Source organism: Corvus kubaryi, unplaced genomic scaffold (genome assembly GCF_017639235.1).
Source record: "Corvus kubaryi isolate FWS band 111438036 unplaced genomic scaffold, C.kubaryi_AGA036_p1.0 37334, whole genome shotgun sequence".
NCBI classification, from domain to species: Eukaryota; Metazoa; Chordata; class Aves; order Passeriformes; family Corvidae; genus Corvus; species Corvus kubaryi.
Window position 1 is genome coordinate 17,054,799 of NW_024581108.1, and position 26,505 is coordinate 17,081,303.

The 26,505-nt window shown below is 38.3% G+C and overlaps 1 protein-coding gene across 2 annotated transcripts in view; it reads right to left on the minus strand.

Moving 5' to 3' along the window:
• Nucleotides 1-26,505, minus strand: part of TESK2 (testis associated actin remodelling kinase 2) — an 80,049-nt gene that overhangs the window by 42,375 nt on the left and 11,169 nt on the right. The window contains exons 3-4 of one of the 2 annotated variants that reach the window (XM_042030567.1): nucleotides 10,443-10,564; nucleotides 1,078-1,126 (exon numbers count right to left, since the gene is read on the minus strand). In XM_042030567.1, coding sequence (XP_041886501.1) covers nucleotides 1,078-1,126; nucleotides 10,443-10,564 — 171 coding nt within the window. The remainder of the gene's footprint in view (nucleotides 1-1,077; nucleotides 1,127-10,442; nucleotides 10,565-26,505) is intronic. The other variant, XM_042030568.1, reaches the window with a different exon arrangement.

Genomic DNA, 26,505 nt, shown 5'->3' on the forward strand with positions numbered 1-26,505 from the left:
CTGGAAGTGTCTTTACCTTTGCTCCACTAGAAATACAGACACTGAACCAGAGTGCATCACTCCAACAGCAGCTAGAATGAGAACTGCAAAATTGTCACCCCAGAAGGTGAAGAAATTCACTGCCCACATATGTGCCTCTCTGCCTCAGAGTTGCATACGTAAGTTACAGAAAGTGATGGTGACACATATCCTGCTAATTGGCATACAGCTCCCCGGTCTCCTCATTTTACAGTAGTTCTTGGCAAGCACACCATACCAGGAACCTGCTTAAATTGCTAATTAATAACAGACTTGTCTTTGGCAGGGTAGGAAAGGGTAATCTTTTAATTGAGCAGTTCTTACAACACAGAAGAAAATAAGAAACATTAACGTTACAAACCATGAGTTTTCTTTCAGTCTGTACTCAAACCAATACAATGGGCAAAGCATTCTATTGATTTTGACTCAGAACAGGCAACACTATTCCTAACAAGAGAATACTCTCTTCTTGTTTTTCCTGAGCAGTTTACAGGGGGATTAAACACACAACTCAATAAAGCTGGGTGGGAATTCATATGAATGGAAACTTGAGCTTCCCATTTGATACCTAGATCTTCGCCAGGGTGCCTGGGCAATGGAATAATTCCTTTTTATGGTACCCAGATTAACCTGTAATATGAAAATGGTAGGGGCTGAATACAATATGACCCAGCTGAAATGTTATAGATTCACTTGCGAAAGGTACAACTGCAGTATAAATAAGACTTAAATACAATGCAATGCCACTGAAACAATATTATGGGGCAGCTCAGTGGTAGTGCACATCTCTCATTTAGAACATTATCAGTGAAGTTTTATGTTCTTACTGTGATTTTTCTTCCACCTCAATAAGTGCTTATGAGGAAAAGAGACATACAAGGGCTGTGAGTGGAGTTCTGAGGACTGATTCTGCAGTCTTCCCTTAGCATAGAAAATAGTGAGTGATTAACTCACCAGTCACCATAAAAGAAACTTCACTCAAGGTGAATGGCAATTGCAGAATCTCTCCCGAGAACTGAGTATTTCATATTCAGTATGTATATTTTGAAATAGCCTTACCTCAGTAAGAGCGTGCAGCTGTCCTTTATGCACACAGACACCCATAAACCTACAAGAAACAAGAAAAGAAAAGTGGTTTGGGCTTTTTTTCCCCCCCTCTTTTTTGTTCTTTAAAGAAACTAATATAAGATACACCAGAAAAGTAGAAAAGAGAAAAAATTCAGCCTCACAGACACTGCATACCTCACCATTGATTATTTAAACATCTCAGCACAAAACAAAACCATGTATCTACACTACAATATAATTTGAATTAGCAGTTCCAAGAGAGCACAGGAGACAGCTCAACCTCAAAATGGAAAGTTACTAGTTTGACTATAAGCAAAGGCCAGCATATAATGATTTATGCAGAAAGGAGCAGTCTCCGAATTCTGTTTTAAGGAAGTTTAAGCCAAGTAAACCACTGTTGGTCTGCATAAACAGAAAATTACTTCCCTTTGCATTTTGCTGTTCAAGCATAAAGATGTTTCTTCCTATCCTATTCTTAACCACTCAGGAATATGAGGGCACATATGCAATGTATACTTCCCGTTCCCAAACTCCTCTTTCCAACACTTGGATTGAAGCAAGTTTCAATGGCATCCAGCATTCCACAAATGTTACCTACACTGCACAATTTTCAGACTCCCGCTGTGAACAGTAATGATTGCCACCCTTGGGTTTGTCTGGAAAGCAACAGAATGTGCCATAAACAACTGAAAGCTCATTTTTACCACCATACAAGCTGAACTTAAAAGTGACAAAATGCAAAATAATACTACTAGTAAACATCTCCCATGAGAAAGTTCAGTAAAGCTGAAATTTTAAACATTTTAGAGCCTTCCCTGCAGAGTACAAGTGTCTATTCTTTATAGATTATCTAATTCTCAGTTTCGGCATTTAGATTTTGGTCTTGGCAAGCAAAAACAAATTGTCTGTCATTTCCATAATGTTCAGAAATTTCCATTTTGCAAGTAAGAGGTAGACATGTAGGAGCTCATTAAATGTGACAGGAATCTCGTGGACAACAACTCAAAGGAAAAGGACCTTTTATATCCTGAAACACTTCCGAATTTAAAAACAAAATGATGAAAGACACGTAGTGCTAGTTCAGCTAAGCTGCTTTTGAAGAAATGAATGATCCTCACTGTTCTCTTGTCTAACAGCTGACTGGTAAACTACAAGCAGCCAAAGAAAAATAATATAAGTAAGGTCCTTTGCATAAGCTGAGCTGTGGAAATCTGTTTTTATAACCAGAGAAGCAGCAAGACTTGTGTTAGAACATCTACTGCCTGCTCTCACCTCAAACAATATTCCCTGAATATAGGAATTTTAATTAGAGACACTGAAAATCCAATTCCTCTTGTTTAATGTAGAATCATAAGGCATGATCAGGTACTCAGAGGAAAGAGAAGAAGCTTCTTTTGGATACACCATCTACGCAAAACATTGCTGTTCCTGAGTTTCACTTCATACAGCAATGAACAATTTTGTAAAGAAGTTGACAAATTAAGCTTCCTGAGATGATGAAACCCAGACTTTTACAGAGCAGACATCTATTTCTTAGTGCATTCTGAAAGTCTCCAGAGCTATCAGGCATGGCGTTAATGGCTTTATTCACAAGCAAAAGTGGGAAGCACACCAATCCAATATTTAATTCTTATAGAAGACAACTTTTTAAAGTATTATTTTCTGTATTATTTTCTCTATCAATTACACAAAGTTAACCTTCTATGGCAATATTTTCATTCAACAAAAGCTGAGATTAAGTAATTTAAAAGAATAATGTTTTCATCTATAGAGCAATTCTTCCTTTGTAACAGTGTTTCACACTACTTACAAATTAAGAATTCATTGTATTTCACTTAATTCCAAAATACACTCAAGAATTTATCAAAATTTTGGAAAAACTTAATTTCTTGTCTTGTCTTTACCAAACAGGAAAAACATCACTGTCACTTAAAGACTGGTAGAATTTAACGTTTTCTGCCAACCTGTTTCGGTCAAGCGAAGTCTCAATGGAAACATATTCATTACCTTTGTGAACCTACGCTTAAGGCAGCCAAGACATATTGAATCAAGTTACCAAGAGTTTAAAAATTCTTAAATGCTTAGGATTTCTACTAAGAAATAGACATACATTTCTAACTTTAAATCAAAAACAAAGCTCCATATCATGATCTCATGGAAAAAAAGCTGGACATAAAGACACATTTATAAACCCCACATATTTAGAAACTATTACCCAGAAAAAGAGAAACCAGATACACTGATAAAGACAGAATTACTGAGTTTACAAGCAACATACTGAAGCCATTTAAACTTTGTGTGAATGAATCTCAGTTTTCAGGCTCTGGAAAATAGATTGATAGAACAGACCTGTAGTGATCCAAATTCCTGGAAAACTTCTGCTTAGCTGTTTTATCAAGCAATAATAAGCCACTTGGTTAAGCCAAGAACTGCTACAAAACATTGTCAGAAAGGATTTTCACTAAAAGATAATACACCCAGCTGCTACCGGGAAATACAATTACCAAGCAAGATTTAGCATGGTTTCAATTTCTGAGATTGTCCCAGATGAGATTCCAAGTTCTGTGGATAGGAAGCTGACATGCTGGTCCAGCACAGCTGAGATTATTCCTGTTGGCTAGACACATTGTCTCTTGAGCCAAAATGTGCTTGTAGGTGAACTTCAGCAGAATGTCTTGTCAGCCAAAGGTTACACTTCCTATAAGCATTTCTAGTTGGAAGGAGCTCAAATAAGCCAGTCATCCACAAAACAGGAGACTATTTGCAAATTTAAGGAAGTTTCTTTTCAAGACAGTGTATCTGCCCTTATCAGCAAACACTTCCAAATCTGGTTGGGAGAGTTTTCCTAGAAGCTGAAAATAGGAAAGATGATACTCGAGTCCACCCAACTAAATACAGTGCAGCACATTTCCACCACCTAATGCTTTCTAAATGTCAGCAATCTATACAGCTGTTAGAAATCTCATTTTATAAGCAATCAATCTGGAAAACCTGTCCTCCTAAACAAGACCAAGAGAAGTCTGGATATTTCTTAGCCCCTCACAGCAGTTACACAAACTACTTCCAGTTCACTCAGATGGCAAGGGAGAAACTCCTGGACAGAAAATGGGAGACTAAATACTGTAGCCTCAGTCTGCAATCTTTGCCTTAATTTATCAAGCAAAACTAATATCCAGATCATATAGCCTCTGTGAATATCCAGACACTGAACACATGCTTCCAGTTAAAAGAACTTCACTGGGACACATTCCTGTTCTGTGGATAAACCCGGAGCAGCTACAGTTCAACAAAAGAAATTGATGCCCTCAAAAATTTACTGCTTGTATGAGAAAATGCAGCATTTTGATAACATTAAACAAAAGAAACAAACCAAACACACCAATGCAAAAGTCTGTAGTACAAGCTCAGTAACAGAGACAAAAGGTCAGAAGACATATGCTTATTTCATTGCACTGACTGTTGGAAAAGGAAGAGGGTGACTAAAAGTATCAAGCCTGCATTAAGGTCCTCCTTTATGGTTTAGGCACCATGCTAGATTGAAAACGTATTTTAAGTTTTCTACACTTGCATTTTGATTCTAGACAGAGGTAATGCATTTAATCTATCATTTCTGCAACATATTATACACCACACATACAGCCTCTTCTGCTGCCTTGTACACTGTATTTCTAAAACACTCCTTTTTGATAACCACGTTACACCAAGAGAAGCAAAAGCTATTTTCTTTCCTGTTAAAGCACTGTTCAGTACAGGATGCTAAAAGACAAAGTCCATCCTTCTGGCTATTGTAACAAAGTCCATCACAAGCAATTTCACGAATAGGAAGGTTTGAACAGATAAAACTACATGCACAAAAAATCTCTGGTATTGTGTTCCCAGGGTGATAGATTTGTCTCAAAGGAGATGAAATAAAATTCTCCTTGAAAGGAGTTCATGGAATACACACACAGTGTGCTTATTTGTGTGCCTGCACACACAAGAAGGTGGATTTAATCAATGAGTCAATCTGCCTGCACACTCACAGCCAAACACACAGCAATACCTCCAAGTGCTCCCATGAGAACACTTAAGACATGAGCTAAGACTTTCTGTGTACAGAATGTTTTAACTTAAGTCCCCAAGGTACAGATCAAATAAAGAAATACTTTTTCATGCAAACAATAGTGATACTGAAGACTGAAATTCTACCTCAAAATTGAAGATACACTAATTTAAGAGACAGCACAAGAGATGGAGAATCTCTGGTAGAACACCACTTCATTTCTATGAGAAAAACACACCTGTAAGATATTACCAAAAAGAAAAGGTATCAGGTCTGTCAGGCTGCAGCCTGAAGGCTCCCAAGCTCAGGACACAAGGATGGAGATTTGAGTCCTTTCCAGACCTATTTTCTTACTTTGATTTAGGTAAAAACTCATGGCTACAGCAGCACATCAGCATTCAGAGAAGTAGCAAAATGGTAAAACACATTTACAAGCATAAACCAGACTTTTCATAACCACAGTACCTGATCTAACCCAATCCTTGAACAGCACTGCACTTTAAATAGGACACAAGCTAATAAGGAAGTAGATAAATGCTCCAAACCCCTGCTTTCCCTAACCCCAGCAATTACAGTCTTGCCATGTATCAGCTAACCTATATTAAAGTGGCTATAGTAAACATCACATGGTACAAACCCCAGCCTCAGCTCACTTTTCCACACCTCCTCTCACCATCTGTCTGAGGGAAGATGTGATAAAACCAGCACATCCCACATCCAAGGCAGGAAGAAATGTAGATCAGTGGTAGAAAAGCATTTTAGTTCTCCATGTTTAACTTGTGTGCAGGAGAGAGATGGAGACAGGAGATGAGGTTGATGGAAGAAACAGAATAAAACACTTCTTGAACACCATTCGTCTGCTTCTGCCCTGCCCACTCCTAAAATGTCCCTAACCTGGACCCTGGGGAAGAAAACAGCAAACCAAAAAGATAAGCAGCTCTCATACATAGTTTGTTATGAACACCAGACAGTGACTGAACGAAAAGTTACTACATTGTAGTTAAAACCTCCTCTGCCTCTAGAATCACATCTGCTAGCTGAAATAGGAATCAAGGGGAAGGGAGACAAAAAAACTCCCAAATCCCCTTATTTTTTACCATCATGCCTGTGTAGCCGCAAGAGCTGGAGTCTTCTATTCTAAAATATCCTTAGCAGACTGAAAAGAAGTTCCATTTTTGCCAAAATAAATCCTCTGATAGAGGGCAGTCTCTCATTTTCTTCATGGAAAACACATTAGAAACTTATTTGACCACTGGAATCTTTATGATCCTACCATGGGGATGGTAGACCTACTGGGGACTTGGTAAGTGAAAACTAAGCTCTTCGCTTACATCTCTCTTCTAATCAAGATGGATTTATATAGCTAGCCAAGAGCAGAATTTGAGTGCAGAAATACTGAAATGAGTATGGAGATTTAAAGTTAGGCTTTCACTCCATGGTGAATAAAGCATGTTGCTTTTAAAGCCTAAATACCCAGATCAGTACTTCACCAAGTAAAACAAACTCACCAAGAGAAACTGAAACACCTTGACCCAATTCCATCTCCTCAAGATGTACAAAAGTGTCAGTAAGGTAAAAACACAGACCCGCCTTTAGGTAATCTCTACCGAGCTAAGGAATGGAAGGAAGTCAGCAACTACTGACAAACTCACACGCCAGAAAAGTGACCAGAGCCTGGAAAAAAACCTCAAGAGGCATCTGTAACTCTGAAAAGGAGTTGATATGCACAGCACAAAAGCAAAAGCAGTTTCAAGTAGTCAGCAATATTTATTAGTCACATCAGTGCAATCAATGGCAAAAATACCAAATTCTTTGCAATAACATTTTGAAATTAACTGTAGGCACATTGGAATTGACAACTTGTAAAAAGTTGCTATATATTTTAGAGCACTGGCAAAGGGATGGGTTTTTTAATCACCCAAAGGATAATGATGATCCTGGGCTGCCAAACACACTACGAGGAAGATAAACTTCTCCCTTCCTTAACACTTAACTATATAAACCACAGAAGCTCTTGGACAAAAACACTGATTCAATTACAAATCTGAGGTATTATGCATCAAGATGTCCAAAAACACAATCATGCTCCCAGCTTAAGGAAGTTTTTAGTGTACTAAACTAAATGCCTCATTGATGAACCTGACATTCGCTTTCTAGAACATTAACTTGCTATGTTGCACATGTTGAAATGGTTTGAGAGCAAATTTTGGAGGCTGTGAAGCCAGTATCTACCCAATTTCGTAGTTTTACAAGCCGTTTGATAGCAGAGCACCTCACAGCCCTCAGCTGCTGTAACAGCTGCACAACATGATCACAACATTTCAGCCTAAGAACCCATTACTATCCTTACTAGCTAACAACAGGAAGGAAAAACTTGTTCATAGTGTAAGTTAACAGCAGGTAGTCCCAGAGCTCAGAGGAGATGAAGAAGCTCAGAGATATATTACATAAAAATCAGAGAACACCTTCAAGGCATGCGGAGGAGATCCAGTGACTAATCAATAGAGAAGTGAACTTGATGCTGGTGACAAAACACCTTATTCAGTAATACAGAAGAACTTCAAAGGAAAGAAATTAAGTGAAGAAAATATTTAATAGAAAACTGAGATAGCTCATAGCCCCTGGAAAAGTTATATATTAGAACTTCTTGGAAGAGGATGTTCCCTTTAAATACTAATACAAGCTTGGAACTTCCAAAAATAATCCCAGAAAATGTTTCAGTGGGAATATGTTGCTGTAGAAGATTTTCCTAAAGACAATACAACTCCAGCTGCTCTTATCTGACAGCACAATGTTGTCAAACAAGCAACACAACCTCTCACCACTTTAAGCACAAATTACTATTAATAGTTATTTTTAATGTGTTTCTAAATTGGGAAACAGGTTGTTTTACAAGACTAGTAAAAGCACCAATGATTTACACATTTATGAAAGCTAAATAGAGATACTTGCATGTGTGTGTTTGTATACAGGTATATACAGACACACAGGCAGGTAACATTTAAGAGGGGCAAAATCTTCTCCCCAACATAAAGGGATTGGAAACACCGCAGTAAAATTTAGACAAAAACTTAAATGACACATAATTAACACACAAAACCATCAAGTTATCTGCTACACAGAAAAGTAATAGTTTTTACTGTGTATTACAATTGAATAAAAGAACAACTAAAACTAAGTACTGTTCTATCATTTGCATTTCCTGTAGGAATATCTTTGCCCCCTGTAACAAGGGGACTTACCTAACCAATAAGAAAAAGGCAGTATTTTTTACCAGAGAGCCTACTTTTTTTGAGGAAGCCTCAAATCAAGCAATTCATAAATCAAATGCAGTTTATTCTTCTAAACAAACTGTGCAAAGATAGACCATTTCTATTTAAGTAATTTATTTCTGATGTATTCACTCATAACTGCTTATTTGAGCACACAAAAAAAAGATTTCTCTGTCAATCCTGGGTAATAACTGGAAGAACAAATGAAATTCCTTTTCTGCTTCATACATAAATCAATACATTATTGTTCTTCCTTCAGGACCATCTGTGTAACACTGCTGACTTCCAATTATTCATAGGCTCTAGGGCCAGAGGGGACCAGTACATCACAAATATGATCTCTTTTATATCACAAGACACCTAAATTTCAGCAATTACTCAGGACTAAGCACAATAATTTCTGTTCTCAGCAACACCTCTGTAATTCCATTCAAGAGGGGGCAGGGTTACATTAAGGTACAACGAAATGCTTTTGGCCTGTCAAGATATCCCTCTCCTACTTTCCCTCATCACAACCCAAATTAAATTCTTCATTTTGAACAGAGCTGTAGAGCTAGATTTTTTTTTTTTTAAAGTAAGATTTACCAAGAACACAAAGTTGATAAAGAAACTGATAAAGCGTACTGAGTTGATGATTCTGACAATGCCAATCTTACTTTGGAAAGTTACTCTTTCCACAAACTGTACTAAAAAAGCAGCTTTATCAGTCCCCAGGGTCATATGCTACTTATCAAAGGATTCAGAAAAAAGGAAATGAGGGAAAAGACATGGGAGATAGATGTAAGAAACAATTCATGATCCTGAAACCTAAATAATCAGACAGATGATATAATTCTAATTAAAAAAAAAAAAAAGAACAACAACAAACAGAAGGAGGAGTTGCTTGGAATGCACCTCACTTTGGAGCAGAGAAAACAGGCTAAGAATTGTAATTAGGGACAGCTTACTACAACATTTGAATAAATATATTGTGATAAAACCAACACAGTTTACTACAAGTAAGAATTCTTTAAGTTAATAGGTTCTTGAGGTTTTAAGAAAAAGAATAATAGAAAACAGATGTCAATTAATGGAATGCTCCCTAAAGGTATTTCAAATGCTTCTGACAGATACTGAAGGAAACAAACATGATAATATTGTTACAAATCAGTTGATGAAGACTGAGATAGGATTTCAAGGATCAGAAAAGTTGGTTATAAAGGATTTTAGGAATGTCTGTACTATATAACAGAACAATGAAGAAAAGGAAATTAAGTAGCAGACCTCACTGTCTCCCCAAAACTTCAAAAAGACCTGAGATCAGAAACGGATCCCAGGTATGCAACAGCAGCTTAGGAGAACTGGTCATTTGGTGCACTGTCATCACATCTTTAAATTTCATAATGTTATGGCTTCAGCCAATTATGTTAATTGCTTGTCACATCACCATAGAAGAGAAATCAAGACTAAAATGGTTCAAGAAATAAGACACACATTGGAACACTTTGGATTTGCATGCAGTAACCTAATGCAAAGGAAAAATTACCCTTTTCCTTTCAGGAGCATAAAAATTAGATTAGTTCAACTCTAGCTTCTTTTCTTCAGTCCCTCTTATCCCACCTTGCAATACTGCAATAAGAAAATGCTAAAAACTAGGAGGCAGACCTAAGAATAGGAAACACCTATGGCACTTTACATTGTTTAAGATTAGTAACCCTAAGTTAGTTGAATGGTGTTAAATTTGCAATAATTTAAATTCACAAAAAGAAGCCAAATTTCACTCTTCGTATCACTTTATTGATTCATCAGAAATTTAAAATGTGAGCTCTTGTTTTTCTCTGACATAAATTACTCATTACTAGCAAACTCCAGATACCAAAATCATGTCCATGTTTGGTTTTTTCTCTTAAGTCTTTTCTTCTTCCTCCCATTTACCTATTAAATTAGCAACTGATCCTAACACATTCACAACAGATAAATCTACAACAAAAAATAAGTAACAATTGGAAAGAGGAGAGCTCTACTAAAGACAACCTATATGATTCAGAAAAAAGCCAGTGTACCTTAAGATGTTTGGATGTGAGAGTCTATTCATAAGTTGAACCTCTTTCAGCATGTTTGCTCTGTTGCTGTTCAGTGTGTTCATCTTCAAAGCCATTACCTGGTCTGAAGTTCTGTGCCTTACCTATTGGATAGAAGCAAAAGAATGGTAAGGATATGAAAAGAAAGACTGAAGAACCAGTATTGTTGTAGTGCAATGCAGAGATCCTTCACGACAAAAGTGATCTATACACCAGTTTCTGTAATCTTTATCACAGAGATGACTTTCTATAAGCATACTATGCAAATGTGAAATGACATTTTGCTCTTCTCTTGCAACTCATGATGACAGAAACCTTGAGAAGTTGAAAAAAACTCAACTATCAGCTTCTTAGTACAAGTTAAGGAAGCCATCTGTTTGTCCACAGAGAAAAAGTTTCCCACTCCAAGACCTATGAAATTCATCTTTATTCCACTCATATCCTTTTTCTCCCCCTGCAGTGGTTGCTGTCACTGTTCACAGAATGCGTTATATGTTGCTTACAGCTACAGGGAAGATTTCGGATGTACTCAGTGTTTACTTCTGAAAATAGACAGTGATCCAGCTTCCACACTGAGGGGACAGAAAGAATTCCTGCCAACCCCTGCTGCAAAGCAGAGAGGTTCCTGCACACGGGATCACCTCTCCCAGGGTGTCAGTAGTGGCTGCAGAGTGTCAGCAGGAACAAGAGGATTCTCTGGCAAATGCGCAGCACCAGCACCTCGTTCAGAGTGACTTTCCCTGGTCAGAAATGCAGGACTGTGGCCATTTTTAACTTGGTACTCAAACAAGCCCATCTGTCAAGTGTTATGTAGATGTGTGCTACTATTAGAAAGGAGCTGTTACAATAGCATAAGTCTTGCCAACCCTTTGAATTTCCTTGCAGTTGGGCATTCCCACACATGTACTGGTAGTATTCCTGGAAATTATGTTCCCATTGTCTTCCTACATCAGTATCTGCAGCTCATAAATAGACAACAAGTACTTCTCAAAACACTGAATTACCCCCATGGCAAATTCATTCACGTTTACGGAGATTAGCTCAGGAAAGTCTGTGTTCCAGGAATTTAAGACTCATCAGCTTTCTAATTTAAAACTGAAATCAAGATTATGACATAGGTACATACAAACTACCTACATTTTAAACAACGGCAGCTCATCTGTCTTTATTCCAGAAGACTATTCATTTTTTCCAGTAAGAGGCTCCTTTAGCTGTGATATGTTAACTACAGAAAGAACAACTGAACCCATGATAAGCAGATGCAAGAAGAAAAGAGGGTATGGGTTCTGAAGGTAAGGCTGCCCGGTAGCTCTGAGGCAGCAAGTGATACCTATTTTCAAGTTTTATTTGCACACCACTATCTGCAAGAACAAGGGGCATATTTCAGCTAAACATTCTCATCTGGACACAAAGCCCATGAATTCAGTACCGGGATGTACTGGGAGGAAAGGGTGTCATGTTTCAGGTGTGTGTCTGGTTTAATGCTTCTAAGTTGCCTCTTCCCGTCCTAGTTTCAAGTATAGGGTAGCAATGGAAACATTACAGGTGAGTGTGGTAAACAAGATCGAGGGACTGAGTAAAAAAATAGCTCTCAGATGCTTTTCCTCCTGCTTCCCCCCTGCTTATGTACACGAGCTCCTCAGATGCCTCACCTACAGTCACCCAGTAATCCCAGTGCAAGAAGGATCAGGGAAAGGGGGTGGAGAAGGATATAGAAATCAGCACCGAGTAGAAACCAACAGCAAGTTCACAAGCATGGGACTCCTCCTTTCCATGGTAATATTGGTTTTAAAATAAAACTGGTCAAACTACAGCTTTAGTGCATTACAACAAGATAATCTAGAATCATTCTCAACACAACCTGTCTTGCCTGTTTGGCATGCTTATGGGTTTTAAGCAGGATGATTGCATGTTAAGTTGATGAGGTTTATTGTTACTTGCCAGGTTTCTTGTGTCGGTTGTGTACTTTCATTAATTTTTAATTTTATGCAGCTTTTGCATACCCAGCCAATTTGAATGCACAAACTAAGTCGGACAGGTCAATGTCTATATACAGACTTTTAAAACGTATTTTAGTTATACATTAGTTTTACTAGGAGCAATGCCTTGGGTGAGGGGAAAAAACTTTAAAATGCTTTCACAGACTTACGAATAGAAAACTTCAACAATGTAAATTTAAATTAAGAAAAAAGGACTATGCTTTGAATCTATACACAGCAGCAGCTAAATTAACACATTTCCTCTGAGAGGAAAGTTAGGAATCTTGGGTTTGTGGTGAAGTAATTTGGGGTTTTCAGGGAACAGGAAAGAATTTGAAGTAACTTAATTCCTACAGTCAGAGATGCTCTCAACAGAACTTCCTCAGAAATGAGCTTTCCACCAACACAGAAGCTTCAAGGTCTGCCAAAAGGGAATGAATAGAGGTAGAAGGTGAGCAGGAACTCAGATGGAATGTAGTCTTAAACGGTATTTTCCCTTCTCATTAACTCTGCCAGCTACCTCTTAATTTCTTGCCCATTTCTATAATTCACTCAGTTTCATGCCAAAATTTCCTGCTCTTCTGCCTCAACTCTGAGGTAAAAGTAGAATTTATCATAGGGCCTTTCTCCTTGTTCAGACTGCTCTTCTTAAGCTAAGGAAACCTCAGAAAAGAAGGTGGGTAACTCTTTGGGTCACTGTGTCCTGCATGCTTCCGGGATATTCACGTCTGATACGCAACAAGAAGTGGTCAACAACTCCTTCTCAAAGGTCTGACTCTCCACATCCAGAGAAAATTGAGCTGCTTTTGCAAAGACAAAACTTTTCATCCTCTGTTTTAGGCTATCCTGCAGTCTTTTCAATCTTGATAGACTGAACAAGGTTCAGTCGCAAGGTCAGCATATTTTTCTTTTGTTTGCTTTATAAAATCACTTTTCCCATGCTTGGAAATTTCTCGAGTTTCTTACACATAGAGCAGCATATTCTGTCCAATTAACTGGTCTCTAAAACAGTACCCTACATCACACTATGTTTTGTTTCACTTAAGGAGACACCGTAAGATAACATCAGCAATTCTATTTGAAGTTCTGCCAAGATCTGACACAACAGCAAAATTCCTAATCAAACCAAAGGAGAGATGGGGAAAAAAGGGACTCTTCCTTTCTTGCTAGCTATCCTTTAAAAGCTAGGAGGAAGAAGCAGAACTGGAGGTGAGAGGACATCTTTTTCAAAAGGACAATACTCAACATTATGAATAAAATCAAGTATTAGCTTATAAATTATAGAGCACAACGTTAATCACTTGGAATATACCCAAGACTAACCATGTTGTCTCTTCTGAAGCACAACCGGCAAACAGCATTTCTATGGCAAGAACAAATTGACAACAAGGAACTGACAGGTTCTGTCTTTAAGGTCTCGGTCAAACTCTGAATCATCAAGGTGGAAGGAGATGTCAGCTCTGCCCTCCGCCTACTTACCCATCGGTCACACCCTAGACAAAATTAGGGTCTATCCTGGCATCCCTTGCCAAAGCCCTGCCAAGCTATTTAGGTTTTTAATCCTTCATCCCCTTTCAGGCCACCTCTGTGCCATAAAAACATAGAAGTGATGTTTCAACCACCTGACCACTCCAGAAGGAAAATGAGTAAATAATTTGGCAATACTGCTGATCCAATTTAACATTTGTTTAAAAGGCAGTTTGCCTCAGGCATATCCCTGTATACTCAACATAAACAGGGATGCACTCATGCAATTCAAACCTCTCACTGATGCAACTTGCTGATTGCTGTGAAGCTTTTAAAGCTGTTGACATTATTAATTAGGGCCCCTTGCGTATCAGACCAAATAAGCTTTCAGGAATGTCTGGATCATGGCGTCTCTGCTTAGAAACATTCTGACAATCCTACAGCTGCCTTGCACACGCTTCCAGCTTCTCAGTCTGCTTACCTATGTGTGTGACTCCATCTCCAAGGTCACAGTAACCAGATATTGCCTCCCTGTTTTATTGCTGACAGGCAGTTAAACTGTCCCTTTGCACTCTGATTCTCCCAGGACTAAAGTACTTTGTACCTTGACCTGGCTATGGTTACCTGCATGGCCTGTCTGCTCACATCAGACCATGTTCTGATCCTTACCCCTTTCTTTAGAAGAAAGTGGGAAGCAGAAGTCATGGATACAGGTAAAGAAATAGCAATGTATTTACAGAATATCTCATAATAATGATTGAGCAGGGCTCACATTCCAGAGAAGTAGTCACTACATAAAGTTCATGAGGATTATCGTGCAAAAATTGGTGGGTTTAATGTTCAGCTTGCTGCTTAGCTGTGAAGTTTTTTATTATTAAAAAAATTAAATATAATTTAGATTATTATTTATTATGTCATACAGGTCTGTCATGGCTCTCTGAAAATCCAAACATTTATACTACTTCCACTTTCTGCTGGACTGAAGGGGAGGTATTTTTAAGCAATAGCTGAAATCTAGCCTGATTTCATCTTTCACAAGGACTTTTTGATCTGTATTCACCATACCTTTCCAGGTGGCCCTGGAAAAAACATCTGAAGAACATTTCCTAATACTGATATTATAAATCTGCCAACACAGCTTTCAGCTGTTCTCCTAGTTTTTCACTGCATTTTCATTATTTTCCAAATCATCATTATAGAGCTGGTAGTATTTTGTCACAGTTCTCTTCCAAAACTTCATTTAACTGCTTTCCAGTTTTTCCTTACCTTCTCCTCTTCTGGTATCCAGCCTCACTGCTTAAATACATTTACAGATCTTTACTTACACAACCTACTCCATAAAATCATGTTGCTGCTCTAGCACACACAATTTTTTGTTCATTCTTTTACACACCTTGGTCTTCATCTGGCCATTTCACCTTCACCTTTGCTGCCATGTGTCCAAAGCACCATTTTAAAAGCAGTCCCCTCTGGTCCAAATATTTGACCTTCCCTGAGTTTGCATATCTCTCTTCATCTTCATTTACAAGTATTTTCCTTTTGATGACAACAGATGAAGACATTCCCTTAGCTACCATTCTAGGCCATTTGCACTAAATGTTACACAGTTTAATTCTGATTGACTGAGTTAATAAAGCTTGTGAGGCACAAGAGAGGATAGAAGTAATTACTGTAAAAGAGAAAAGGCTTCATCATAAGAGTGCCTACTAAATGACAGGGGAAAAGTCTTTCATAGGGAAGCAGACCAGCAATTTGGCTCTGATACAAAACTTCTCTCAAAAACTGACTACTTCCTTGCTGTGACAGCAGAAGAAATCTTAAAAAAAAAAAAAAAAAAATAGGGTCAGCTCTATTTTATCCAAGTCTCACAGTCAAGCCACCAAGTCATCACATTTAGAGGGACATATATTCATGCCTCGAGGATGAATGTGTTAGAAGAACACTTTAACTCTATGGTTGATTGAAAAGGGCTTCCTTCAGCAAGGAAGACAAACCTGTTCTTCAGTTCAGATCACACTGCTTGTAAGTCTGTAATCTGAAATGTTTTTCTTAACACTAAAATGTACCCACTGTCAGATACACGTATTCATAGTAGTGGTGCCTATGTCAAATCAAAAATTTCATATCACTAGGAAAATTTGCAATGACAAATAGAAGCTGAAAGAAACACATCAGTCCAAATAATACTAAGCTGCTGTGTTGATGCCAGAGAGTCAGATAGGTTGTGGCTGTTTTCAGAGTAGTAATACTCAATGTTGCTATACTCTAACTTCTTGCAGCAAGAAAGAGACCTGCCAAATGCAACAAAACTTTGCCAAACAAAACTAGTCAGCATGTGTTACAAGAGCTTTAGCACAGGTTCAGAAGATCTACAGAAACTAGGCACAAAATAAACCCCAAAACCTTTCAAACACCAGACAGTAATTGTGACTCTACTAATTTCTACTACTAAAAAGAGTTGAGAGAAATACACAGAAAAAGCTGGAGAGTTTACTGTTTTCCCTTTAGTACAAAAGCTCAGTATTAGTAAAACAAAGGTCCTAATTTGATAACTTGAGTAACTTCTAGCATTGCCAATTCAGCGAAGAAATAAGTTCAGTTACTAGAGAATATTCCACATCTACAGTCAAATTAATTCTTCAAATTTTTTTTCCAAATTAAGTGAATTTCTAATTAGTAAGACATCAGTACCACTGATACTTTGTAAATCCACTTGTGTGCCAAAAACCCCTCAATTTTTCTTTTGTATTTTGTTTTTCTTCATTGGCCACTGTAATGTAGAACCAGGACCCAAAGTACAGCACCCTTTTATTTTAAACAAACCATTTATTGATAGGAATCTGTGCACATATCTCTGCCATTAACTTGATCTCAATCAGGCCATAAAGGCAAAAAGAGACTACAGTCTTATTTTGAGAGAAAGCACAAATTCATCAGAGGACTATTGTTCCACAGTTCGAGATGAGATATAAACAGGCACAGCCCAGGGTGGGGAAGCTGACTGATTTTAGCCAGTTCAGCAGAACGTAACCATATAAATTTTTCTCTGCAATCCAGGACATGGAACATGGACACTGGGTGAGCACTGTTTTACCACAACCTCAGTAAACAGCTCAGCCATGTACTTTATACCTGAGTAGTACCATAGTCAGGAAAGAAAAAGAAATACTGAGTTTGAAGTACAGAACTGGGAGCTTGTTCTTAATTTCCGATGTTAGCTATCCTCAGCTCACTAAGCAGCCCTGAGCATGCTACTTCTTTTCTTACCTCTCTAACTGTTCTATAAAATTGAGGTGGTATTATCTACCTGTCAGAAAACTGGAAGATTTACATCTGCAAATGACTGCTGTAACATCCAAAGATAATACATAATCGGATACTGTATCTGTGTTCCTATTTTCCCATTTAATTTTTAATACTTAGGATCAAATATTTCTCATGTTACTAAGGGTTTATCCTGTATGAAAGATAATTATACTTACATAATCTGCAGATGTTTTTGAAGCAAAACAATACTTTGGACTGAATTTTCCTGACACAGAAATTGTATCTTCTATCTTTTACAGTATAAGAACTGTTTGGCACTGAGCACACAATCCCCCCACTACACCAATAACGTCATCATTGGTATTCAAACACATTTGTTGGGTTTGTTTTCAAAATCTGTATGGGAGACTTGACAGAAAGTTCTGTTTGGGGCTGAAATAGTTTCCTTAGATTCCCTTTATAAATCTTTCAAATAAACATTACTATGCATGAGTAAGGAAGTCTGTCTCACCTTTCAGAACAGAGCCCACTGACATACAACTATTACTATTATAATCACAGCACTTAGAACTTGACCACAACCACAAATAAAAAGAGAGCAGGAAGAAGCCACATTTTGCTTACTTGAAGATAATTCAGCTTTTATAAATTGATACAGTTAATAACTTTCAGGTTACAGCCAAAACCAAAAATTCCAAGTCATTTCTTGTTATTTATGCCTTCATGAAGCTGCTCTTCTTGAGAATTAGGTTCCCCTTCTTACACAAGTAGCTAATTAAATATGCCATACAATTTCTTATGTCTCATCATCTCCTATAAAGGCTAGGAAACACAAGAATCAGATTTGCAGGACTTAATTGCAGCAGCTCACGTGAAAGTTACGAAGAGACACCAGTGAGTCAGTGTTAGACACATTGTCAGCTCCGGATTAGTTAACAAAGCAACGCTGTCTCGGTATCGACCACTCCAGCGGATGTTTCGGACCTCTGTCCTCCCCTCAACCCCTAATGCCACCAGACCATCCAACAGAGAGCCCCCACCTTGCAGAGCTGCTGCCAGCACAAAGGGCCCTGCAGCCACCTGAAAGCATTCCCAGGCTGTGCCAAGCACAGCGAGGGGCGACAGCTGCGGAGACTCCCAGACACAGGAAGCACAGGGATGGGGGAAGACATTCCTACAGTTTGGATACGGCCTCAGCATCTACTGGGAAGAGGAAGTTCTGGATCACTTGCATACATAATACCAACAACTGGAGCAGGAAAGATTAACAGAAGCCCTGCCATACAGGCTTTGGAGTTCCTTTCTCTAATCACTTCCAATGCTGTTAAGGCGCTAAGGAGAAGCGCTCCCTATAGATCTGCAACTGTAAGCATCTCTTTTCTGTTAGTGCCATCAATAATAGTTTTCAGTTCTCATTTTTACATTTCATATTAGGCAGTAACACATATGCATTTGTCTGCATTAACATCACAGACACTCCCCAGGCACAGGCAGTGAAATCCATGACTGAAATATATTTAATTTTCCCCTGCTGCCAATACCAGTAAGTAAGCATTCAGAGAGGTGCCTCAGAGGTGTCTCACAAAGATTTTAAGTGATGCACTCTTGTTCTCTAGGCACAGCCATGTTAATACTGGACATATGCCAGCACAGTTATTTGAAGAACAGTAAATCAGCACCTGTCTCTCAGTATCAGCTATGAATGAGCTTACACAAATGTGCATGTTTGCCAGCTGGCAAAACACAGAAAATCCCAGAGCTGCCAACCCAGCACATCTCCATCCAGAACAGAAAACTAAACAGATCTCATTTAACCGTGCTTGAGAAATTATTATGGAAAACAAGACAAAAAGCACACAAACATTTCAGTGCCAAGGGAAACTTGCCACCTGTTTTGCCCTGGGAAAACTGCACAATGATACTCAGATTGGCACAACTTTTCCTACAGAAGAAAATCAAAGGCCCAAAGGACTCTGAACTACAGCAGTCACTGTACTAAACACAAAATCCAACCAGGGGTTATCTCCTATTGCAAGGTGCTTGTTACAGTATCAAAGTGTCTTTCTTACTGTTGACAGAATTTGTAAGCGTTCTCTCTATTTGCAAGGACAGCAAAGATTTACCTCGAACATTCTACGTATCAGATGTTCAGCAAGGCTGAGAAGAGGCGAAGTTTCCAAACAGGTGAAATGTACATTTCAAAATGGATAATTTTACATTAAACTATGTTCCTTTTTTTTGACTGAGTATTCTTTTAACATTTAAGTTTATTTCAGTGATTTTTCTTCTGGCCTTTTAGTCACCAAACAAATCCTTCATTTTCAGGGTAGTTCTATCATATTTTCTAAATATTTCTTTCTTCAGCAGAGAAGCTGTCTGACCCAAACAGAGAAAGTGAAACATTGTGTAAGAAGTGTTTCACCCTGTTTTAATTTGTGTTACTCAGAGAGTTCTAGACTTTACTGTAGTGATGCCAAGCAGGATTGCAGGAAGAAGCATAATGGAAGTATAGTTTCGAAAATTTTCTTAAAGTATTTCAACACCACTACAAAAGACAAGGCTTTCATTAAATCTGCTGCCTGGTGATGGCTTTTTATTTAATCCCAGTGTTTCCTCAGATGATGTTTTAAGATTATTATAACACACATATCTTAAGACTTCTACGCAGAAAATAAATCAATAAATACCAGAACTTGTTTCAGGTAACAACTATTAATTAGCCCTCTGTTCTACCTTGCATTTCAAAGCATTTTCAGTTCCGCTAAAAGTAAGAGTGCTCTACACCTCAAATATATGCAAATATCATTAAAATTCAGAATTGCCTAAGTGGGGAGGAAGTGTTTCGACCCAATGGTGCAATCCGTAAAGACTAACAACACAGATGAGGTTTTTAATTCCTATATTAATGATCTGTTGGAGTATTGCCTATTTATTACTACTTCTCACTGTAGCCTATGCCCTATAAAAGCATTTGCTAATTAAGTGACAAGGACTAGGATGACAGCAGCTTGGCACCTCAATAGCAAAAAAAACCATTAGCAAGACAACTGCCTGGTTAAGTGGTTACCACACAAATCACTTTAGCAGTTGGAAGAAGGGCTCCAAAAGGCTTATACTTCACACAGCGTAAGAAAAATCAAACTCACAAGAGTTCTACTTTGACTAAGAAAGCACCAGCATCCTCAGGATTTATGCCTCATCTCAAGCCTGCAATGGTGCTTCTTCCTACTCCTGACAAGAACCAGAATAGAAAGAAACAGATCAGAATCACCTCTCTGATACAACTCCAGAGCTTGAAGTGAAGTTTCAGAGTTATTCTAGCCTCCTTGGCTAGATTACATAATACAGTGACTGTGTTCCCAAACAATTAGTAGTTTGTTTTAACACTGTAACTTCACAGAAGAGACCTTTGGCCTCCAATACCTTGCTTCTGTCACCTTGAGCAAGGTGAGTTTCCTTCACTAGTCAAAAGGAAAAGATTTTCAGCTTAAAATTCAATCCTATAAAAAAATCAGGCCAAAAGGCATACATGGACACGAAGACTTGCTGTCTGTTTTTCTAACTGGCATCTTATCACACAGGGAGAGCAGGGACAAGTCCAATGGCTCTACACTTGAGTGAGGGAAGATATGCCCTGGTCAAATGGGTGCCACTTTTCAGTCACAAAGCATATACCCTGTGCCTACAAGATGAAATATTATATCTGCATAACCAAAACGTAGGATAATCCACTTAACTCATTCCCTACTCCTTTTCCACCTAAAAGGATGGCTTCTACCACTATTTGTCATAAGCAGATCTTGAAGTATCTCATTTCACCTGATGTAACTACAGCAGTTTCAAGAGGAAAAAAATACACGCATCAGTTTAAAAAAAAATTCCAATTGTCTAGACCACTGCTTTCCAGAATTGGTGGTCTTAAATTGCTGGAAGCTCTAAATTTCTCAACACTTTGCCAAGCTTAATCAAGAACATTATCAAAAAAATAAAGATGGCCACAAATATCACAAATAAAGCAACAGGAGAGAGAACATTTTTGGTTGGTAAGGCAGGCCCCATAGACGCTTATTTTTTAAAATAAGCACAATTCTTATAACAGCTTGTAGCCATAGGGCTTTATCCTGCCTTTCTCATTACACTGAAGAGCACCTTCAAACAACTATTTCCTTATTGTAAGACTGTTTATGCACTGTAATGACAATTTTTGTACAGCAAACACATTAAGACTGAAGTCATCCACTGAATCACTCCTCTAGTAAAACAATTTTTATTGGTTTTTTTGTCCTCATGTGTTAACACCAAGTGTTACAGATCTCCAACTTCAGACAAGTCAAATATCCAATGTTGAAAAAGTATTTAAAGCCTACAACTTGAAAGTTTCCTACAAATATTTCATAGAATAACTAAAATAAAGTATCTTTTAAGCCTATCAAATAGTACCACAAATATCATGGATATTGTGTGATCTCACCTCTAATGTTTTACAGTTTTTGAAGAACACTTACATGTTCAGTCTGATCAGGCTCCTAGTTCCAGAGGCAAATAAGATCCTTTTCCAGTGCAAACCTTTCATTAAATGTTCAGAACACCACATGACAAAGTGAGAGAACTTTGAAACTGAAGCCATAAGGACAAAGAAAAAGCATGAGAAAGATTTGAGATTTCCAGTGAAATTTTACATTATCAGTGCTGCTCTCAGAATATTTTTAACCTGAATACCAGAAAATCTGCATTATACAGAAAGATGTTTTTGTTGTGTTTCAAATTTCTAAATTGACAGTGTTACTATTTTGTTCCTTAAGACAAAGTGACAATCATTCTAGATAGAGAAGGCATGAGGAAAGCATTTATTGATGATGGAAAGCAATTCTTCCAGATGCTTTCTCAATTCCTCAGTAAATTTGTACCATCCCTTTTCCAGGAGCTTCTGCCCTTCCACCTCAACCAGGTGAAGGGACTAACCATGCACATCATCTTCACAGGAAGTCAGAGCAGCCTGATCTACTGTTGGAGACTTTTCAGTCCAGTGTGGTTATGATGCAACTACTCCTCTCTTGCTCAATAAAATTGACTCTTCAGAGATACTAACTCCTGGGTACCTCCCACTGCAGTCATCTCTACTATTAGCTTTAAACAGTAAGTTAAGGAGTTGTCCACACAGAATGACATATAAAGCTGCTCTTGCCCTGTGACAAAAGGATTAAGAGCAAGATGACAAGAAGCCTTTTCCCACTCTCCATGCTTTTTGACTCCATAAATCTATAAAGCCAAGAAAAACATAGGTTTAAAGTGAGGCAAGAAGGCCTAAACAGCAATAAAAACACCAAACCTTGTTGTTAAGCAAAACTTACAGAAAGCAATTATGCCTACTGGGAAAGAATTAGTTTCCAGGGGGAAGAAAAAAAAAAAAAAATCAGTGTGATTATCTGCAATACAATACTAATGACAAGAGGAGAACTCTTGTTACTGCCTTATAAGTCTGGGGGCATGATACACACACAGTGTCAACCAAGCTATGGTTCCAGCAACTCTAAGTCTCACGGACAACAGTTACCACAAAGAAAAACAGCTACACACAGTCAGCCTTCCTATCTTCCTCTACACAAACATTCCCCCAATTAAGTCACTTCATGGTGATATTAACATCACCTTGAAGAATGTCATGTTGGCCTAAAGTCTGGTGACAAAGCAGTGAAACTGTTCATAAGCAAAAGCCAGAGATATACTGAGTCAAATTTATCTCTTAGTTTGGTATTAACAAAAAAATAAACTTCTTCCTGTTGTCAGTGTTTATGTTGGGAGTTTTGAAATAATAATCAAAAGGGTATGATAGAATTGAGAAAAGTTTGCCTCCAGTTGAAATACCCAGATTCGCCTTGATTTATGCTGACAATTAACCCCTTCCTCCTCAAAAGAATTCAGCAGGGAAGGTACTGGCTTGACAGTCTTGAAGACTGACATCCCATTTATGCAGCAAACAGGCACACAGAGGAGAGTAAGAACTTGCTTGTAGAGCCCTGGGAGAGTGCTGAGGCCCTGTCCTGCAGGTGGGAGCTCCAAACCAATTCTGTTCTTGGCCATCCCGCAAAGATCAGCAGTAATGCACAGACTCAGATTTAAAACACACTGACAGCTCAAATATTGCAGCGCCTGTTTATCTGATAAAACCCTAGTTAATAAAGATTCCAGTCCAGGAAAGTGCTGTCTGCAAACTCTGAGACACTGTTTCCAACACCTTCTCCAGTGGGATTTTGCTGAGTGTGGGCTGAAAAGCAAGCAGCAGGTCCCTTGCCCTTTTCCCTGTACCTTTTCCATGTCCTTTTTGCAGTCATACTCTCCTTTTAATATGAACTTGCATTCCCTTCCTTGCACGTTCATTTTTGTAACTACTCAAATATCTGCTTCCCTCCTTCCACATACTCGCAGACGTGTTACTCTTCTGACTAAATGCCACAGGAAAATGGAACCCTCTGTCAGTAATGAGTTGCTAGTAGAGTCAATAAGCAAATAGGAAGGACCAGCTGTAGAAACAACTCAAACTGGGAGGTTCTATCTATAGAAGGATCATTTAAAAATAATAAATTACAGCCTGGATACACCAAAGGAGGCTGTAGAATCTTTTATAATTGAAGTTTACAGGACAAGCCAAAAGTAGCTGCCAAGAACAGAGCAGAAATACTTATGCCTGGCTTACCTAAGGATACTGTAGTAATTTTAACAACACCCCTACCTAGATTTACATTAATTGTCAATTTAGGTGATAAGATTGATTAAGCAAAATGTATACATGTTTTGAAATAGCAATATACATAGACTTCTGTAAGGCATCTGACTCCATGCCACGACCAACTACCACCAGGTTACAGCCTGGCCTGTGACAGCTGAAGATAGACTTGGATATGACCAAGCAGGGTAAGACAGGGGAGTCTCCTCATGGAGCTTCCTGAGGAACCAAGCAAGGGCTCCTCTCACCCAGTATTCTGCATTGCCTTCCTCCTGATGGAAGCTGCCACTCAGACAATCTGAAACTTCTAAGTTTGGAGCATTCAAACCTATACCCTGTTCATGTTATTTCACTAAATAGTGAAGGCTACTTCATATCTTAAATCTATCTGAGCAAAAATCAACATATCCAAATGAAAACTTTCATTACAAACAAGGACTGAAGGCTACAGAACAGGAGCTCCACACCCATTAAACATAAGGCACTAATGTGCCATGATAGCAACAAGTGATGGGCATTATAAGAGTGTGACACAAAGCTGAAGGATGGTTTTTACATGCCATTGTTGAGAAAACTAGGGCGTGGTATTGTTTTTGAGATCTTCAATTCAGAACTGAATTAAAAAACCAGCAAGGGAGGTATACCTGTTCTGTATGTGGTGTCAATATACACTCTAGACAAAGTTCCAGTTGCTGGTAAAATTTAAAGACCTCAGATGATGTGGCTGCGTGTAGATAACCCAGTAAATCTTCCAAACCTTAACTGTTTGAGAAGTTCATAATGCCTTTATTTTTTATGTATAGAGTTCAACTGTAAGACCTAACAGGCACAGTATAACATGATAGAGATACTCATGCCCACCAAGACAGATACTCTCTTTTTTTGGTCAAGTAACCTCTCATAACTTTTGGGTCTGAAATCTCATGAGTTAATCCCTCACTTACTGTACTGTTCAGTTCCTACTCTGCACTGTTATTCTAGTAAGCAAGTCCTGTCAAACCGAGGTCAGAGGCAACAGAAGAAAGTGACATCAAACATTTCTGCACTAGACTCCTCAAGGCCTGCAAAATTACAGACAAACAGAGAGAAATGTTAATCCAAATGGTAATGAAGTCATAAAGTACAAAAAAAACCCAAACTTCCCATTGAGTCACTTTGGGAAAGCCAGATCAGTAATCTCTCCAATCTCCCACAGTCTAGAACAAGATGTTCCAGAGATCAAGCCCACCAGCATGACAATGCACCCATGAGACATAATATCACAAATTATACACTATCTAGTATCATTTATGATTTGTATGTTAGAGGCAACAGAACTACCAGTTTTACCAGAAGCGCATTACAAGTACGTGATAAAAAGAATTATATATGTGTTCTTCACAGTACCTCTGAGCACAGCTCCAGCCCCATTTCTCCTTTCACATTAGAGAGCTGGATGCTGCTTATCTTTAAACACCTCAAAGACATTAAATAAATACAAGAAACGGGATCCTAGCCTCAGGTACAAGGTACATATTTGGACAGGCACACCTTTCCTGATCAGTCAGCACTTTTGAAACTCAGAACATAAATTTGACCACACAAATAAAGACTAGCAACTAATTGATGAGGACCATCACTTCAGGGTATTCAAACAGGAGGCCTCACAGTACAAGCCCATACAGCACAAATACCCTGAGGATACTGACCCTTTTGCACCCACCACCCATCTTAAGTCATCCAAAAGTATGATGCCCTCTCTTTGTATTTATACTTGGCCTTGCATTCTTGTAGTGCCAGTTTCGTTATGTGTGGAGTCCATACATCATCAAATAGCACTAACATTTTGCCAGCATTTGTTTCCAAGTCATATCAGCACTAAGATTCACTGTATCTTATTTCTCATATGGCTTCAATGTACCTCTCTAGATATTTTCATAAATAAATGAGACAAATGTGATCTAAAAGGAAATATGATAAAGTAGCAACGTAAAATCATAATCAAAAAAGTAGCTTGTGGATCACAGGTAAACTTCAAGATTATCAAGACTGAAGGAATCTCTTGAAAATTTTAGAAATGCTTGAATGGGAAGCAATACCAAAAAAAGGTAAATCTGCTGCACAAGTGCAAAACCAAGAAAACCATGTAGCCAGAAGTTCTACAGAAAGGATCTCAAGTTATAGGGGATCATAAACTGAGTGCTTAGCACATGGTGCTGTCAGTAAATACGCTGAAATAGGAGGGCTGATTTTCATCTCAAAATTTTTCTATAGAGACACCCACACTCAGCTGCTTAGTGCTTCTGTTCTAAAAGGCATTTGTTCTGCACTGTGTCTTGTACATCTTATATTCACCTTTGCCCATCTATCATAAAACAAGCATCTCATTAACTGTTTTTTGAAGTATTACACCCCTTTTTCACTGCTCACATAAATAACCTCCCCAGGTGTACACTCAAGATACAAACTCTACTGATACATTGCTTCCCGGCTGTCCAAAGACTTCATCATTCCTCAACAGCCTAAACGCGCAAACTCCCCAGTGACCAACCTGTACAGCAACACAACTTCCCTACAAACAAACGCACAGGACTCCAAATCTGTACAATTCTATATTGGATCAATGACT